General features: G+C 38.9%; 1 protein-coding gene across 2 annotated transcripts in view; it reads right to left on the bottom strand.

Moving 5' to 3' along the window:
* The window catches only part of ADAM10 (ADAM metallopeptidase domain 10), a 98,819-nt gene that overhangs the window by 11,452 nt on the left and 69,695 nt on the right, over positions 1-17,672 (bottom strand). For both annotated transcript variants that reach the window (XM_072148114.1, XM_072148115.1), the window contains exons 5-8: positions 9,704-9,816; positions 8,618-8,770; positions 5,516-5,608; positions 4,624-4,807 (exon numbers count right to left, since the gene is read on the bottom strand). In XM_072148114.1, the coding sequence (XP_072004215.1) occupies positions 4,624-4,807; positions 5,516-5,608; positions 8,618-8,770; positions 9,704-9,816 (543 nt within the window). The remainder of the gene's footprint in view (positions 1-4,623; positions 4,808-5,515; positions 5,609-8,617; positions 8,771-9,703; positions 9,817-17,672) is intronic.

The following is a 17,672-nucleotide window of genomic DNA, read 5'->3' as shown; positions in this document are numbered from 1 at the left end:
AAGCTGTATGCAAATGACCTGAGAGATGTTCAATGAGTCATTATCATATTCAGCTTTCCAGCTTATTCATAAGTAAGAGGCCCTAAACCAGCTCTGTCAACCAAAAAATATTAAAGTTATATCTCCGAAAAGATGGCGATGCAAAAACAAATGAGATTTTCTTTATATTCGTTTTTTTCCTGTAAAATTGTAAAATATATAAAAAACTATATAAATGAGGTATCACCGTAATCGTAGTGATCTAGAGAATAAAATATTATAGTATTTTTAGTGTACTGTGTACGACCCCCAAAATATACAGAAAAAAGAACCCAAAATTGACAGTTTTCTTTTCCTCCATACATTAAAGAGTTAATAAAATCTCATCAAAAAGCTACAAACCCACTAAAATGAAGTATTTGTAAAGTGCATCTCATGTCACAAAAAATAAGCCCTTATATGTCCAAATTGCCAAAAAAATAAACATTGTATAGCCATTATAAAGTGACAATGCATAATCTGCTCTGAATGGTGCAGCTTCTCTTCGATGCCCTGGCATGTGCCCATACAGCAGGTGACCACCACATATGGGGGATTGTTATACACGGGAGGGATTGGGTATCAAATTTTGTGGAGCGTTTTGGTATTTTATCCACTGAGAATTTTTTATGAAAAACACATTAATTTAGTAAAAAATAAAATTAATTTCAAAATTGCATCCGATTTTCTTTTAACCCCTGTAAACCAATTAAAGGGTTAACAAACTTCATAAAAGTTGTTTTACGTACGTTGAGGGGTGTAGTTTCTATAATGGGGTAATTTATGGGGTTTTACTTTAATTTAGGCCTCTCAAAGTGACTTCAAACCTGAGCAGGTCCCTCAATAGCAGGATTTTGCTTTTTTGGTGAAAATGTGAAAAATTGCACCTAACGTTCAAAGCCCCATAACAGCTTACAAAAATTATAGTATGTATAAAAAACCATGGAGGTATAAAGTAGACATTTGGTGAATGTTAGTTATTATATTTTCTGGTCTTATGACTCATGTGTGGAAAAAGTAGAACATTTTGAATTTCGAAAATTGCGAATTTTTCCAAATTTTCATCAAATATCTGATTTTCTCATAAATAAATGCAAAACATACCACCAAAATTTTGTAACTAACATGAAGTACAATGTTTCACAAGAAAACAATTTCAAAATCACTTGGATATGTTAAAGCGTTCCAAAGTTATAACCATTTATAGTGACACAGGGCAGATTTAAAAAAATGGGCCGTGTCAGGAAGGTGAAAAGTGGCTTCGGCGTTAAGGGGTTAACATAATGGGCCTTTCATGTAAATTTGGATGGCTACTGTTCATCACTACCTGTGCCCTTCAGTGAAAACATATGCTCAGATGTGGTTGAAGGTTATCTCGATAGCCATGATGGCTTTTATTTATCTTCATGAGCCAACTTCTTCAGCAACAACCTCTACTGAGACTTCTGTCATGTATTCACAAAGGCTGAATACACATTTGTCTGATAGTGTGTAAAATGTCACTTCATTAATGAGATCCTCAAGTCTTCACTTTCATTCTGGCCTAATACACTAAGAGCAGGCACCTCCACACCTAGGCAGGTCCACAATTGATTGCAGGTCTACAAATAGCAGCAGCCCTCTAATGCCCTCTTCACTTTATACAGAGAAGTAGCAGGAGGAGCAAACCATAACAAGATATGAATTATTTTAGTGGGAACAATACAGCATTGCACCTTAAGGCACATCCCTGCTATAATGTTAGGATAAATAGCTGGAGAGCCACTTTATACCACTACATCTGCTATTGAGTAGAGAGCAGCGAGACAATTTCCTAAAGAGAAAGCAAGTCATTTATCCATCAGTAGTCACATGCTCGTACCATACCGTACTAGCCTGCGCTACAAGTGGAAAGTCGTAAAACAGAACTTGCATTGTTCAGGAGTCATCTCTCAGTGAGAGGCTCCCGTAGCCTCAAACTCGGAAAACAGCCTTCCCTGCTGTAAGAAGACACCTGAAGTTAGCTCATTTTTATTCCTAATATGTGAGCCGAACCATTACAAAAATGACTGCACTATAAATTCATCCTTCCTGTCAGGAATAAATTGGATGATCACCATAGAAATAGTATGAAGGGTTTCAGGATAATAAAAAGCATGGTTCTGTCCAAAAGACACATTTTCATGTAATTAGTAAATTGTGAAAAATATATTCATTAAAGAGAACCTGTCAGGCATATTAACCCCCAAAATGAAATATACGTATTTTCATAAACTGGCAATAGAAGGCATTGCACCTACCCCTACACTGTCCATCTACATGCCTGTAAACTTAACCAATCAGGTCCTAAAGTTGTATGCAAATGATCTGAGATGGGTTCAATGAGTCATTATCATATTCTATAGTCTAGATTATTCAAGAGTGCGAGATTCAGCCACACACCCAGTGCTTGACTGACAGCCTTATAATGATGTGCCACTCCTGGTGCTGGTGGCCATACCCCCTGAAGTCTGTATGTATGAGATACTCCAGTATGCGTCTGACAGCCTGTATAATAATGTGACACTCCTGGTGCCCTCCTCTATGTGCTCCCTGGTGCTGGTCCCCCCTGCAGCCAGTGGGTGTATGAGATACTCCTTTACAAATGACTGACAGTCTGTATAATGATGTGACTCCTGGTGCTGGCTCCTCTGTCTGCTTCCTGGTTCTGGCTGCCACACCCCTTGCAGCCTGTGTGTGTATATGAGATACTCCTATACACATGACTGACAGTCTGTATAATAATGTGACACTCCTGGTTCTGGCTCCTTTATGTACTTCCTAGTACTGGCTCCTCTATGTGCTCCCTGGTGCTTGCGCCCCCTGCAGCCAGTGTGTGTATGAGATACTCCTATGCTAATGACTGACAGTCTGTATAATGATGTGACATTCCTGGTGCTGGCTCCTCTGTGTGCTTCCTGGTTCTGGCTGCCACATCCCCTGAAGCCTGTGTGCATATGAGATACTCCTATACACATGACTGACAGCCTGTATAATGATGCGACACTCCTGGTGCTGGCTCCTCTATGTACTCCCTGGTCCTGGCTTCCACGCCCCCTGCAGCCTGTGTGTGAGATACAACTGATACAGGATGCAGTCATATGTATAGGAGTACACAACATGTCGGGTACTTCTGTAGGCGACACAGCATGTCAGCAGATAAAGCACAGACACTAACAATGCTTTACTATACATTACACACAGACATGAGCAGGGGGCTGATGGGGGGGGGGTGGATAGCAGGGGTGACTTTCTCCATGTGCTGACCTCATTTACGTAATAAAGAAAATATGATTTTACAATGATTAAGTGTACAAATTGACTAGATAAAGCCTGGTGAGCTGTTCCATCAGGTAATGTTGAGAGAATTAGTCACAGAGACCTGATGACAGGTGTCCTTTAAAAGAGATATTGAGGCAGATGCATTGTAGCCAGGACCTACCCATCTAGCACCAGCATATAATAAATCCCCCCCCCCATATTTATAATTTTAAATGCAGCTGTTTAAGTATACGGCGGATACTGTAGATTTTCTACAGTAGAATTGTAGGTAGAAAGTGCACATTGTTTACAGGGATATACAGGGCATCGGTGGCAAGGAGTTAAATTCAATCGACATTTTAATGGATCCGTTAGAAACCGGTTATTGTTTTAGTGGCTTTAATAGCAGACGTCCGAGTACAGTCGGGAACTGGGCCTAGGTTCGGTTCAGCAGAGTGGGATTCAGGTCAGTAAATCCCCCTAACACATGTACCAAAGTGCAGCAGTGAATTCTGCTGTGTGACCCATCACTAAATGCAAGTCATATCATGAGAATTTTTTTTGGTGCAAACCAGTCTTGAAAAAGCATAAGGTAATTTGCAAGAAATTCTGTCAGTTCCTACAGCGGTTTGACAGTAATTCAAACAGGCAAAAAATATAAGACTAAGAATCATCCAGCTCAGGTTGATTAGTCCTGTCTGGACAATTCGGAAAACAGCAGACCGAAGCAATCCAGCTTTCCCAAGGTCCCGATTGTTATTATTTTTCAGCAAAACCACTCAGCTCAGCGATTAAACAAGATATGTTTCTGCATCAGTGTAGCTACAGCATTTTCAAGGTATGTTTGGTTCATAATGCATGACATCAAATGGTAGATTTCTTAAAAAAATAAAATAAAATAAATTCAACAGTGGTCTTCCATCAGTGCAATATTGTGGCTCACACTTTTTAAAGCTACAGTGACAGAATATATATAGGGCAAGCATGGGATCATATGAACAACAAGGATACTCCTTCCTCGATATAACTAGCATACAATAGCAAAAATTGATCAGTTGATCAACAATAGTGCATTTTTATGTGTACAATTCATTTTATAGTTCATCCTTTACCCAGTTTGGGCATGTTTTAATAAATGTTTATTCACATTATACCTGACTGCCACCTATGTGTTCCCTGACCAAATATTTATATTACCTTACGAATTGTCCATTATTATATGAATTTTACACATGCACTGTTAAACTGAACAAGTTTTTGCACTGCATCCATTTTAGAAATTTGTAGAAATGTTAAATATACATTATATTTGTATATCTACAGTACCTGATGGGGCTCCAACCCATGCAAGCCCAAGGACACCATCATCAAAATCTCTGTCTGTAAATACATAGGCCAGGCAGTAATCGTCATGGTTCTGTTCAGAGTTGAGCTCCAGGAACTTTTCAACTCCAATATTAGGAAATCGAAAGGGATTTGAGGGATCTCTTTCATCAGCTGTAGTGTTTATCTGGAATAAAAATACAAATATATTTACTATGCATAAAACATACTTTCTTGCTTGAAAAGGAAGAATGGGGAAAAAAAACAAAACTATGGAGCACTTGGCTTTCACTCCCGTCAACGAGATTTACCATGAGAATGATTTTTGAGTCAGCTTTGCAGCACTTTATGAGATTCTTCACATGTGTCTTTATAACTTGTTTTTTGGCAAAAAATAAAGTATAAAACCAAAAAGTTGCACGGCCCTATTCTACTACCAGAATCGTAGAGCAACTAGTAATTTTTCTGTAGCTAGGCTACAGAAAAGGGTTTTTTGTTTTTTTTTGCTGAACATGTGATCCAGAAAAGCATGGCCTCAAGGTGCATAACTAGTAACATATGGTGGATGATATGGGATATACATGACGTATATTTTTATGTCTTGCAGGGCATCAGTTACATATACTTAATTTTATAGGCATATGAGTAATATGAGGGATTACAAGTAACAGGGTCCTACAAGAAAAAAAATAATCTTTGGATCAAGTTTCAGATCTTTGGTCAGTAATAATTTACCATACAGTAGGTTTCTTAGCCATCACTACTAAGAAACAGGCATTAGGTTCCTGGTGTTTACAGGAACCTAAAGTCTTTCCATCTCAGAGTGACAATTCTTTGTAACAAAAAAAAAAACAAAAAGAAACCTTAAAACAATGGCGCAGACTATAGTACTTACTCGAATACGCTTCACCATGAAGCTAATGTTTCGAATTCCCATAAAATCTGTTGATTGATAAATTGTATCAATTGCTTTCACGTGGCTGGATATCTGTTAAAGAAAAAAAAACATATATTTTAAAAAGTTAAACCATAAAAAGGACCAGCTGACAAGTGAGATTGTGATACTCAAAATTTTTGTATCCAATTCTGAAGCTGAAATCTGCTCTATACTACAGTGCAGCACCATTTAGAATTGCATACAAACAGTAGCCGGCAGGGACGGGTGGTGTTGCAGCAGAATGGGAGTGTGGAGAGAGGAGAGTATAATAATAAGCTCTTTAATAATTTAAATATATTCCTAGACAACTTTAAATGGACATGCTATTCTTCCCTTTAACAATCATTGAGATCCTTTCCATGACTAATGAATATAATGGGGTCCTGGGTTCAAGTCCCATCCAGGTCAACATCTGCAAAGAGTTTGTATGTTCTCTCCGTGTTTGTGTGGGTTTTCTCCGGATCCTCCGGTTTCCTCCCACACTGCAAAACATACTGGTAAGTTGCTTTGATTGTGAGCCCCATGGGGACAGGGATTGATTTAGCAAGCTCTGTGCGGCGCTGGGTAATGTGTGCATGCTATATAAATAAAGAATTATTATTATGGATATATACCATCAATTCCCATCAGATTTCAGAAGGACATTTGTCCCTCATATAAATGGCCCTACTCTAAATCCATGGTAAAACGCATAGCCGGTTCAGGCAATACTTAAAATAGGTTCCATTCAGCTGAAAAGGACTTAATGTAGTACGTTCTTCTACAAGATCCATCCTCCCTTTATGGCTGCCACTTTTAATTTAGCTTTACGTGTTAGGATGAAGCATAACACAGTATTATTTTATAAGCCTTTTACCCAAAGGACGTCCAATTCTAAATGTTCATAAGACCTTTCTACATTTTCTTGTGTGACTGGGTTATTTCTAGTAAGGAGACATGCTAAATTCATCCCTTGACATCAACACACAGAATGAAGGAGGAAACGGCTCCAGCAAAGAGCACAAAACGGAAATTCACACTTTTCAATATAAATTACCAGTGAAAAGCCAAGCACTGGTCTGAGCCTACAGTCCATTATAGTAATGATATCTCACGAGACACCAACTGCAGCCGGATGATAATGTGCTCAGAAATACTAAGGGTCAGAGATATTAAAACTTTCTGCACTTCGGGAGAGTTGCATCAGGGGAACACAAGACAAGAAGAAAATGAGGCAGATTAAAAACGATAGAGGAAAATGTTCAATCTGCTGAATAAAGTGGATACAAAAGGATAGTAGAGAGGTGTTCTATACAAGCCCTTCAATTGTCAATGTAATTATAGGAGAAAAGATTCTCCTAGATAAAGACGCCAGCCATTGAAACTTTATATAAAGCAAGGTAACCAGCTTATATTAACCTTGCGTTTTGTCTTAGTTCAGCAAGAATCCAAAGTCAGTTCCTAATTTACATTACATTATAGACAAACTATCAACTCTCCAATGATGCCACAGAAGACCTATAGATTCTTTGCCTAGCAAAACCTAATAGAACAACATTGAGGACATTTATCTACACTAGTGGTAGATGGGGACTGTGCGTCATCTAGAGAGTCTCCAACCAGAAAACTATAAAAATTAGGCATAGAAAGACAATATACTTGGTTCTAACTGTCAATTTGTTTACCTCCCCAAACAGGTTTTTACACATGTTTGTGCCCCATACATGCCCTGAAAACTGACAATGGAGGTGAAGAATTTGTGGCTTACAGACGGCATCCAGGAAGTAGCTATTTTAGGAGAGAGACAGGGGAGGTTGGTAATTCAATGGAGATATGTGGAGCAGATTATATGGCATCAGTTAAAGGATATCATATGCCACCATACCATGCCGACGCTGAGGAAAGAAAAAACTTGAGCATTGCCAGAAATACAGCACAGCTGCCCAGCGCAATATGAAAGGGGGAGGGGTGAGGAGGGCTACACCTTCCTTTTCTCCTGTAATAGGAATGCTACCGTGGTCATGAAAGTGTTAATACACTTATTAAACATTTGAATCTTCTCAGATCATTTTTGACAGTGAAAAAAATAAGGTGGTGGGAAGATGGGAATATGATGGTCTGCTATTAAAGCCCATAATGCTACAAATCAATACAACAAAATTCAAGTAATTAATCTCAGAATGGAGCTTAAATAGTTTGCTTTGATGATGTACAAAAATGTATGGGCTTTCTTAAGTAGGTGCAGTTAACTGCAAAATGGCCGACGACGGCCACAGGATACAAGTCCCATGATCCCGCAGTTATCAGTAACTGCTCCTCCCTCTTATGCTCTGCTCCCAGTGATAATAGACTTTCTTGTTCTCTTACCATAGTAACTGCCATCACTACACATTACCCCACTGAGATGATGTGAACACCATGATGATCACATGACCTGCCCAGACAGGTGCAGGACATGTGATGTGGACATGTGACCAGCAGCCACCTTGTGTCCTGTGTCTCCTCCATGGGGACAAAATCGACAGACTGATTAAAGCACCAGTAGCTTTTTAATTCTTCATTATAGTGTATGTCAACACCATTTTTCTGCTAAGGGAAGTAAATTTTTAAACAACTAATTATACATTTGCTAATATTTTAAAGACTCATTTGAATATGAATTATGCTTATTATGGAATACCCCTTTAACCTGGTCGCACTGCAGATAATTAATGTAATACTAAACCTAAATAAATACATCCAATCAATATGCAACATGTATATTTGAACAGTATATCAATACCATGGCATACAATAATGCATAATATCTAATTATCTGAAATCTGGAGCAGTTGTCTGTACTGTAGAATTATGCTTTGCAGAATGTAAAATTATTATTAGGCAATCCTATGAGAGATGAGACCTCTTTTAAGCTGGGGGTCTAGAGTATGAAAATCATCACCATAGATAGAGAAGACTTATTTTTTATCAACGTTTTTCTTACAAAATTGATCATAATCATATCTCAAACATGACATTCCTCATAAAAAACCCAATCAAGTTGCACGTAGCACAGCTCTCTCAATATGCAAAAGATGTTACCTGGGCAATGACAGCTTCCCTGGTCTCTCCGTATCTTCTGAAGAACAGATGGTCAGTCTGGATGTAGAGCTGGCAGGTATTTTTCTCTGCCTGCGCTGCTCGTTTCTTCCTAAGGATGACTGGACCAGATTCTTCATGCTCTTCTAAGTGTTCCTAATGGCAATTGCAGATGAAAGGAATAGAAATCACACTGTTTTCAATAAAGTCAAGGTATGAATGAATAGACTGAGCAAGCACAACTGCCAAGTACCAAAACTGGTATTAATGAGAGAGATCAGAAACATAAATAGCTCTGCTAGTTATAACTAGCTGGAAAAAAAAAACCTATGTAAATCAGCAGTATGTGGTTTATGTTTAGGTGTGGATGTGCCCTAAATGTTTTTGCAGTTTTGTCCATTTAACAGGTGAAAGACATTAACTGAACGGGTGAATTTGATTTTGAAGGGGGAACCTACTCCACAAGTGTCATTCACCCGTTCAGTTCATGTCTTTCACCTGTTTAATTGAAAACAGTTTTATCAATTTCACAGGTGAAACATTAACTGAATGGGTGAATTTAGTTTTGAAGGAGAAAGATGTTCCACAAATTTCATTCACCTGTTGATTTGATGTCTTTCACTTCTTAAACTAAGTAATACCATCTAAAACCACCCCAACACTAATTGCGATGCAGTTCTAACTGCAACGTGTAACACACCCTTAATCCTCTTGCATGAAAATGTTTTTTTGGGGGATTACAATTGGCCCTACATGATCTCGGACCACTTAAAAGATCAATGAATAAAAGCTTACAAATATTTCTTGAAGATTTGAGATATGGAAGATGAAGTATTATGGAAGTGGAAGAGATGACACATACTGGACTTCCTGTCACTTACATCTGAAGAAGTCTAGTATTTATTACAAGCCACAGCCGTTAGTCTAAACTACCAAAGCAGTTTTAATAACAAACACCTTCAGCATGGGAAAAATAAAATGTAGATATTACTGACGAATACTAGATTGTGATATACCAGTATACGAGTTCATCACCAACAATGTCCTACTGTGCATCAAATAAAACAAGCACTAAAGAAGTGGTCTTACCTGTCTCGCCAGTTCGCTTGCTTCACTTTGAGCCGACATCTGATACTTTTTCATTCTTTCAAACACAGAGTGATCCGCACATCCCCCCTGAGCTCCATATTTATGAGGATATTCTGAAAAGCAGAAATTCAAGAAGGTTACACAAACCTTCCAAGTTTGACAAAGAACGAAAGCACAATAATACCACTTTCACAGAAATTGTCCGACTATCTAGAAGAGCGAGAGGCAATTTACTTCATTTAATAAATAGCAATCCCATAAGCATACACAATGACTTGAATTGTGTTTATAGTCATATATATGACATCTGCCAACAACCATACAGGGTGACCACAAAAGTATGAAAACATCACGTTTTATTTCATAAATTTGTAGAGAGTATACAATAGGAATGATATTAGCATAAACAAGGGACCATATAAGCATGGCTGGCATCAGCATTTGGCTTACCCCGGCAAGTGCCGGGGACCCAGGGCTCCCATGGCACACGCTAGCCCGATCATAAAACTCAATTACATCGGCATCCTTGTGTTGTCGATGTAATTGAGAGCTGGCGTGCTGGTGAGGGTGACGGGGGAGCGGTGCTGCAAGCTTATCCTAGGGGCACTCAACTGCTTTGACAGGCAGAGCGTCTCTATGCAGGACACCGGCCGGCGACGTGAGGAGTTCACGCCACCAGCGCTGAAGATTGTGGCCCCAGAAGACATACGTGCTTGAGGTAAGTTAGCATTTATTATTTTTCTACTGCCCACTATATGGTACTTAATGAGCATTTAATAAATTCATGGGGCAGGGGGATGTATATTCCTAATTAATTGTGCCGGCTGTTACAGTTAAAAGTTTGAGGGGCTGTATATTAATTGATGGAGCAACTGTATATTAACCCCTAAGGATGCAGTGTTTTTGTGCATTTTTTTGGTTCCCACTTTCTAAAATCTATAACGTTTTCATTTTCCCCCCATGTACAGAGCTGTGTGAGGGCTTTTTTTCTGCATAACAAACTTTACTTCTCAGTGATGTTATTTATTATTCCTTGCCGTGTACTGGGAAGCTGGAAAAAATTCTAAATGTGGGGAAATTGGCGAAAAACGCATTTGTGTCACTTTATTGTGGGCTCAGTTTTTACCATATAGGTTTTATTGTATTTTAATAAATTTTAAAAAATGAAAACTTTTTCAAACTATGGTGTAGGAGCCTGTGGTGTAATTTTTGCTAGATGAGCTGAGGTTTTCATTGCTACCATTTTGAGGACTGTGCGACTTAAAATCACTTTTTATAATAAAAAATGTTATGTGATGTAAAATGGTGTAAAGGTGGCGTTTTAGATAATTGGGTGCCATCTTCCATTATGGGGTTCACCGTTAGGAATAACCGCTTTTTTATATTTTTATCAGGCATTTTGAGAAGCAGTGATGCCTGTTTTTGTGATTTTTTTTACTGTTTATTTACCGGTAGTTATATATCAGTTATAGGAAAAGAGGGGTTAATCTTAATTTAACCCTAGATGGCCTGATCACTCACTCGTACCATATACTGCAATCCTACTGTATTGCAATATATGGCATTTTTACATAGGATTCGTTACAATGTGCGCATGAACGGTGTAGTGTGCCGTTAAGAGGTTAATTCTTGGAGCAGTGGTCTATTTATTCATTAAATTGTGTGTTTTTATTGCCGCCACATGAGTTTACTGCTAAGGGGCCCACTTCGGCTCCGTTGCCCAGGGGCCCACCGATTCCTGGAGCCGGCCCTGCATATAACACTTGATCATTACACACGACACAACACACAGCATTATTCTGATCGCTATTTTGCATCAGTATTTGTAAGCCAAAACCAAGAGATGATCATGCTGAGAGAAAATACAATCCAAAGTTTACCACATTTCTGTGTTTAGGATCTATTAGTGGTTTGGCTTAAAAAAAAAAACAAATGCAAAATACGGATCACAATACTGACAGAGAACTGGACTTTCATACTTTCAGCCCTAGAAAGAAAACAGCAATTGAAAAGTGGCCTATTGTGGCTTTCAGAACCAGTTCAAGTTCCATTAACAGAAAAATGACATTTTTGCAAAAATCTCTTCATAAAGTTAAAAGTATCACAGAGGCTGAAGAGCAGCAAAATTCATATTAAATCAATGTTTTCTATTTATCTGGAGAGCTCAGGCTTACCCCTTTCTGCCTTGATAATAAAAGAAGTAACCATTAACAGTTTATTGATTTCACCAATTTTCTTTCCTTCCATGCAGCAGACATACTTAACGAGAAGCATGTTAAATAAAAAGAAATTTTGTTTTCTTATTTCTTTCACTAAATTTTTGTTCTATTTAAAAAAGGTATTTGTGATGTGCCGTACCCCCCTGGGGGTATCTACTGTCAGCTTAATAAAGTTTTCACTGACAACCCCCAAAAACCATCCTTCCCCGGAGTAGCCAATGCGACCTCCGCCCTGGCATAAAGGTTGCTCACAACCCTGAAAGCTTGAGAGACCTCTTTTACTAGCCACAGTTGGAGGGAGAGGGCAAAGAGGAAGAGCTAGGAGAGCAGAGAGAAGATAATAATGATGATGACAAAGGAACTCTGATGTTGACATGATTTGATGGCGTTTGCTGGCAGGGAGTCAGGTATACTTTTATATACTTTTGTTAATTATAAAAGCAGACTGAGGATTAGTATTAGAAAAAAGGGTGAAAATGTGTGATCCAAATAACAAGGTTCCCTTTAAAACACCCCCTGCAGCCTCTAAACTTGAATCCTCTCTGGCACAATAGGACTCGGCTCCTTTTCACGTGACTTTGGAGGATACTTTACTAGGTAAACAAGTGAGATTTCACATACACACATGTGGAATTCTAGTTAGGACATTTCATTACCCACCTGAAGATGCTCACCGTTTCATAGAATAAAATCTGGTTAGAATCTTTTTTTAAAATTATTTCAATGTTAAAAAACAACAAATCTTTTTAAAGTCAATAAGTATTTTTTCCTTTGTTCATTGAAGCAGTAAAATGTAGATAGCCATCTAAGAGCCAGTGTGTTATATGAGCTAAAGAAGCACTCAGAAGACTTTACATCCCTTTATCTTGTTACTGTAATGTTGTTGTGCATAATTGCACTGTACTTGTCCTCATATGACCCAAAATTTAAATAATGTTATGGACAGAATGAATACGGCCTGCAATTTAGAACTGTACGCGTGCTCATACGGATGACTGCCATCTCTCTTGACATGCATACACTGGCTGTGAAGCCAGAGCACAGAGGGCCTCTGTAACACGCCCATAGCCCTTCAGGCTCATTAGCATGATTTTAGATGTTGATTTGTGATATTTAGCAGGAAGGAGGCCATGGATAACAAGTATTAGAAGATTACCACAGTCACAGTGCCTGGATCTATGAGTAACTTCCCCTGGTGCATTAGGCTCGACTTTGACGAGAGATTTCTTTTAATAGGCAGCAGTATCAGAATATATGCCACCTTATTGCTGGCTCAGGAACTACGACAAAGACCATGTCTATAGTTACATATCTTTCAGCCATTGGAGATTGAGTCATAAGCCTATTACTGCTTCCAAACATCACAAGCTGTGAAGAAACATCAGTTAACCTGGGAGACCACATTATTAGTAGCTGTAATTGGGCTGCTATCATTCTAACGATTCTGTCATGGCAACCGCTCACCCTCCTCTGAGCAGACTTTAAAAAGCACACCCTTTGTGATCCAAAATATACACATACTGTGGCCTCTCTATTTGATAGCAAACACAAAGCCATTTGCAATGTAAGGTCTCCTCCCTAGCAAATAATAAGATTTCAACCATGTCCAATGCAGTAAATACTTTAGGAAACATAGTCCGGTACTAAACCTATAAACCATGGAAGGAGGAGTACATTGGTTCTGGAGCATGTGGAAACCCCTTTAAGACATATGCAAAAGAGCAGTAACACCGCCATGCCCGCTGGCACCTATAAACATAAGATATGCCAATCTAGTTTTCTAGTTCAGGGTTATTTCAATCTTGGTTATGAAATTCAAGTAAATGTTGTGTGTAAAATGTCCACTGTGTGAATATAGGCTAAAAAACGTACAGAATTAATTAAGCTCTATGGCACCAAAATATTAACGCTTAATAGGTTTGGGACCCTAAACACCAGCTATAAGAAGTCAGGCAGGCAATTTAGTGTTCCTAGGGGTTCTGACTTCAAGCAAGATGTGAGAAACTTGGGGATATTATCATGTGCATTATTTTTTTTATTTATTTATTTTTTTTTAGTGATTGGTTGTTTGTGAACGAACCGGCACAAAAAGCCAGCTCTTTCAGGAGTTATGGGAGTCGTCTCTGCCCGAGAGCTGACGTCTGCTCGAGTCAAATAATCCCGCCCCAATAATGTGGCCACGCTCCCCTTAAACCTGAAAATTTTAAGTTAAAAATTGGGTGGGGATAGGTAGCTGGCTGCCTGAAAACGACTCATTATATAATTACATAAGGAGCTGTTCAGGAGCCAGAAGAGCTGGATCTTTTTAATGAGTGGAGCCTAAAGACCCAGAACAATATAAAGAGCTGGAATGCCCATCACTACTGTTTTTGTCTTTTTTGAAGAATTCTTGCTACTGCTATTTAATAAAAGCTGCAACTTTATTGTAAAATGTGAGCAATGTTATAATTGTGTAGTGAAGTTAGTATGTCCCTTTTTTTTTTTTAAAGGATTTTGCGGTTTCCTATGATTTATGTAAATCAATGTCACTTTTTTTCAGCTTGTTTTACATGACTCTGGGAGAGGAGTCATGGCAAGGTAATCAATACTCTATTTAAGCAGCAGAACGTCCTCCATTAAAATAAAATGATGAGGTCAGTGCAGAGACAGTGGGTTGCAAAAGTATTCATACCCATGAATTTCTCATTTTAAAAAAGTTACAGCCACAAACCTAAAGTATCTTAAAGACTAACTAAACATTTGAAGCATATATTATTGCAGAAATCAATGGAACAGGTGATAAATGTAATCGTAATAAATTCCATCCAGTAAAGCAACTTCTCTGCGTCAGATTTCTTCTTTCTCCTCTAGTAAGCAGTTTATCTGAAAGCCTTCTGAGGTATGCCCCATATAGACATCTGGGAAATTTGCATACAAGATGGGACAAGGAAAACCACACCTCTTTTGCTGCTGTATAAGGCAGCCCCCTTACCATCAAGCATGACTTTCAGGAAGCCTAATGACATGAGGGATTAAAGCCAAACCAGCTTATCTATTCCAGAAGAAACAGATTCCGAAATTCAGACAGCACTGTTTCAATGTGGTTGCATCTCTTCAGTAAAGTGTAGGGAACTTGTTTAGTTGAGTGAGAGGCTTTTTATTAGAGTCAGGGAATATGTTTGACTCTCAAAGAGTATGACTATTAAGTCATGCTTGATGGCAAGGGGGCTTCCTTACAAGGTAGCAAAAGATATGTGGCTTTACTTGTCCCATCTAGGAAAACTTATATGATTATTTCCCAGAATCTGCTATTGGAGCATCAATGGCTATTAGTCTCCACACGCCTGCAAGGCGGCCTTAACTGGCAAACTCTCTTTAAGGAGAACTCTTACCCCCTGACCCCACTACAGACATCTTCATATGGAGGTCCAAGATTAACACTTTAAAAAAGAATATTTCCTTTTTCTAAATATTTAAAGGATACCATTGAAACCCAGAACAATTCCCATTTTAGAGGTAGGAGTTGGACAAACATTGACAATCTATAGAAATAACCCATTTAGCAACTTTATCGTTATAGTCATTTAGTTGCAAGCATAATGCCATGACTGGTATTCACAAAGTAAAATATTACAAAGTACCGTATTTTCCGGACTATAAGGCGCACATAAAAGCCTTGGATTTCCTTGGAAATCCAAAGTGCGCCTTATAGTCCGGTGCGCCCTATATGAGGGCAGCGGACCATACTTACATAGGTCCCCGCTACCGGAGACAGCAGATCTCCAGCGGGAACTGCAGACCACGCGGCACAAACAACTTCTGCCGCGTCGGTCTGCAGTTCCCGCTGGAGATCTGCTGTCTCCTGTAGCGGGGACCTTTGTAAGTATGGTCCGCTGCCCTCCTCCACCTCCCCCTCGTCGCCGCGTCTCGTCGGGTCTCGTCTTCGGGTCGCGTCGCGTCTCTTCTCGTCGGGTCTCCGCTCCGCCCCCGGACCCTGCGCCTTATAGTCCGATGCGCCTTATATATGGAATTATTCCATATATAAGGCGCATCGGACTGATGCGCCTTATGTTCCGGTGCGCCTAATGGCCCGGAAAATACGGTAGTATTTTACCCCTGAACTACAAGCTGGACAATGAGTTTACCCATGAAAGAAAGTTCTCAAATTTGATTCCTCTAGTAAGGTTTACACAAAGATTATATTTAACCTATTACTTTGCTATTTTAGTCAGTTGTATTGGCGTTTTTGGCCAAATCACTCAGTGATGGTTAGTGTAAAATTACAGAGTGTGGTCGGGGACTCCCTAAGCAGACCCTTCATTATTATTGTGTGCTTTAAGATTTAGCTACCCTTTCATTTAGCTTCTGAACGTTCTAATAGTATCAAACACACAGAGAGATTAGTAAAAAAAAAAAAAAAAAAAAAGTAAAGTAAAAAAATTCATCTTTGTATCCCATATCCCACATATTTTAGAGCTCTTTACAAGCAAGTATAGCACAGACAATGTAAAAGGAGTAAAATTTGGATTCTTGGAGCACATTCACTCATTTACAGATTTGAATTTATAAATATGCATAGGTTCTAGACTGGGAACGGAGTTGCTCATATAAGCACCTTAGAGTTGGAAAGTCATTCAGTGTTTCAATGTTGCAATGGTAGTGAAATAAATGTCTAAATATAGCAGGGGATCAATGCAATCTTCCATAAACCAGGGAGACTGTGTATAGTAATTGTTCTCTTTTCAGCGCAGTAAGTTTTATCAAGCTGTAAAATTCTGGATACAAGAATGACTGGCTTGATTATTGTACCCTTAAAGAACAATAATATAAAATAAAATATAATTTCATCTTGGAAATGTTCCCTGATCTACAGGGTGGGTCAAAAGTCTCAGGACACCCTTTTTTTTCCAGAGACAAGAGGGAAAAAGAATTATCTGACGACACAAAGCTGCAACAACCAGGAAAGTTCTCTGTGATGCACAGCTGTGTCAAGTGAAGCCGAAGGAGCTGGAACCAACCGTTTTGAAGCTTCATGAGAAGTTATGGAGAAGCTCTGGGGGAGATTCAGTCAACTTTCAGATGGAAAAAGCTTGTAAAAAGCCCCAACTCCACCTGTTTTGAGCTTTTCCGCCTTAAAACTTAAGATGGCATCATCTAATATTAACTGGATGCTATCACTCCCTGGTCAAAGGGGTGTGTCCGAAACCGTAAGCATTAATTAGATGACATTTATGTACATTGTAAGTAGTAATCCCAGATTCATATTGTATTTGTTTGTTTAATAGCACATAGGGAATAAAATTATTTACCAATAGTCTTGGCAAACCCTATTTTTTGGAGGTTTTCAAGGATTTTTTTAATCACATATTTTGGATAGGGCATAAATAGTGATCAGTTGCTTGAAGAGGCTGCAATGCATTTCGAGCCGTGATCGCGCTCAGGCAAGCACACCACAGCATGATGTATTGTGGGCTCTGCAGCTCAGTTTATACAATAAAGAGGTGAAAGAACGGCATGACATCGAAGGCCTGTGCAGGTAAATGGATTGCTTCAAAACAGCTGATCCGCAAGGTTTTCTGGTATGGGACCCCTGCTGATCCGATATCAAGGATCTTTCCATAGGATGACAAATTGATAAAAGTAGTATTTCAGGATAGATTTAAGTAAAAGGCTGGAAAAACACACTATATACACACATATACATACATACACACACACACACACACAGTGCAGACCAAAAGTTTGGACACAACACAAAGAGTTTTCTGTAT

Source organism: Engystomops pustulosus, chromosome 4, assembly GCF_040894005.1.
Source record: "Engystomops pustulosus chromosome 4, aEngPut4.maternal, whole genome shotgun sequence".
In the NCBI taxonomy this organism is placed as follows: domain Eukaryota; kingdom Metazoa; phylum Chordata; class Amphibia; order Anura; family Leptodactylidae; genus Engystomops; species Engystomops pustulosus.
The sequence above is the reverse complement of the archived record's forward strand: the minus strand, read 5'-3'. Positions and strand labels throughout refer to the sequence as shown.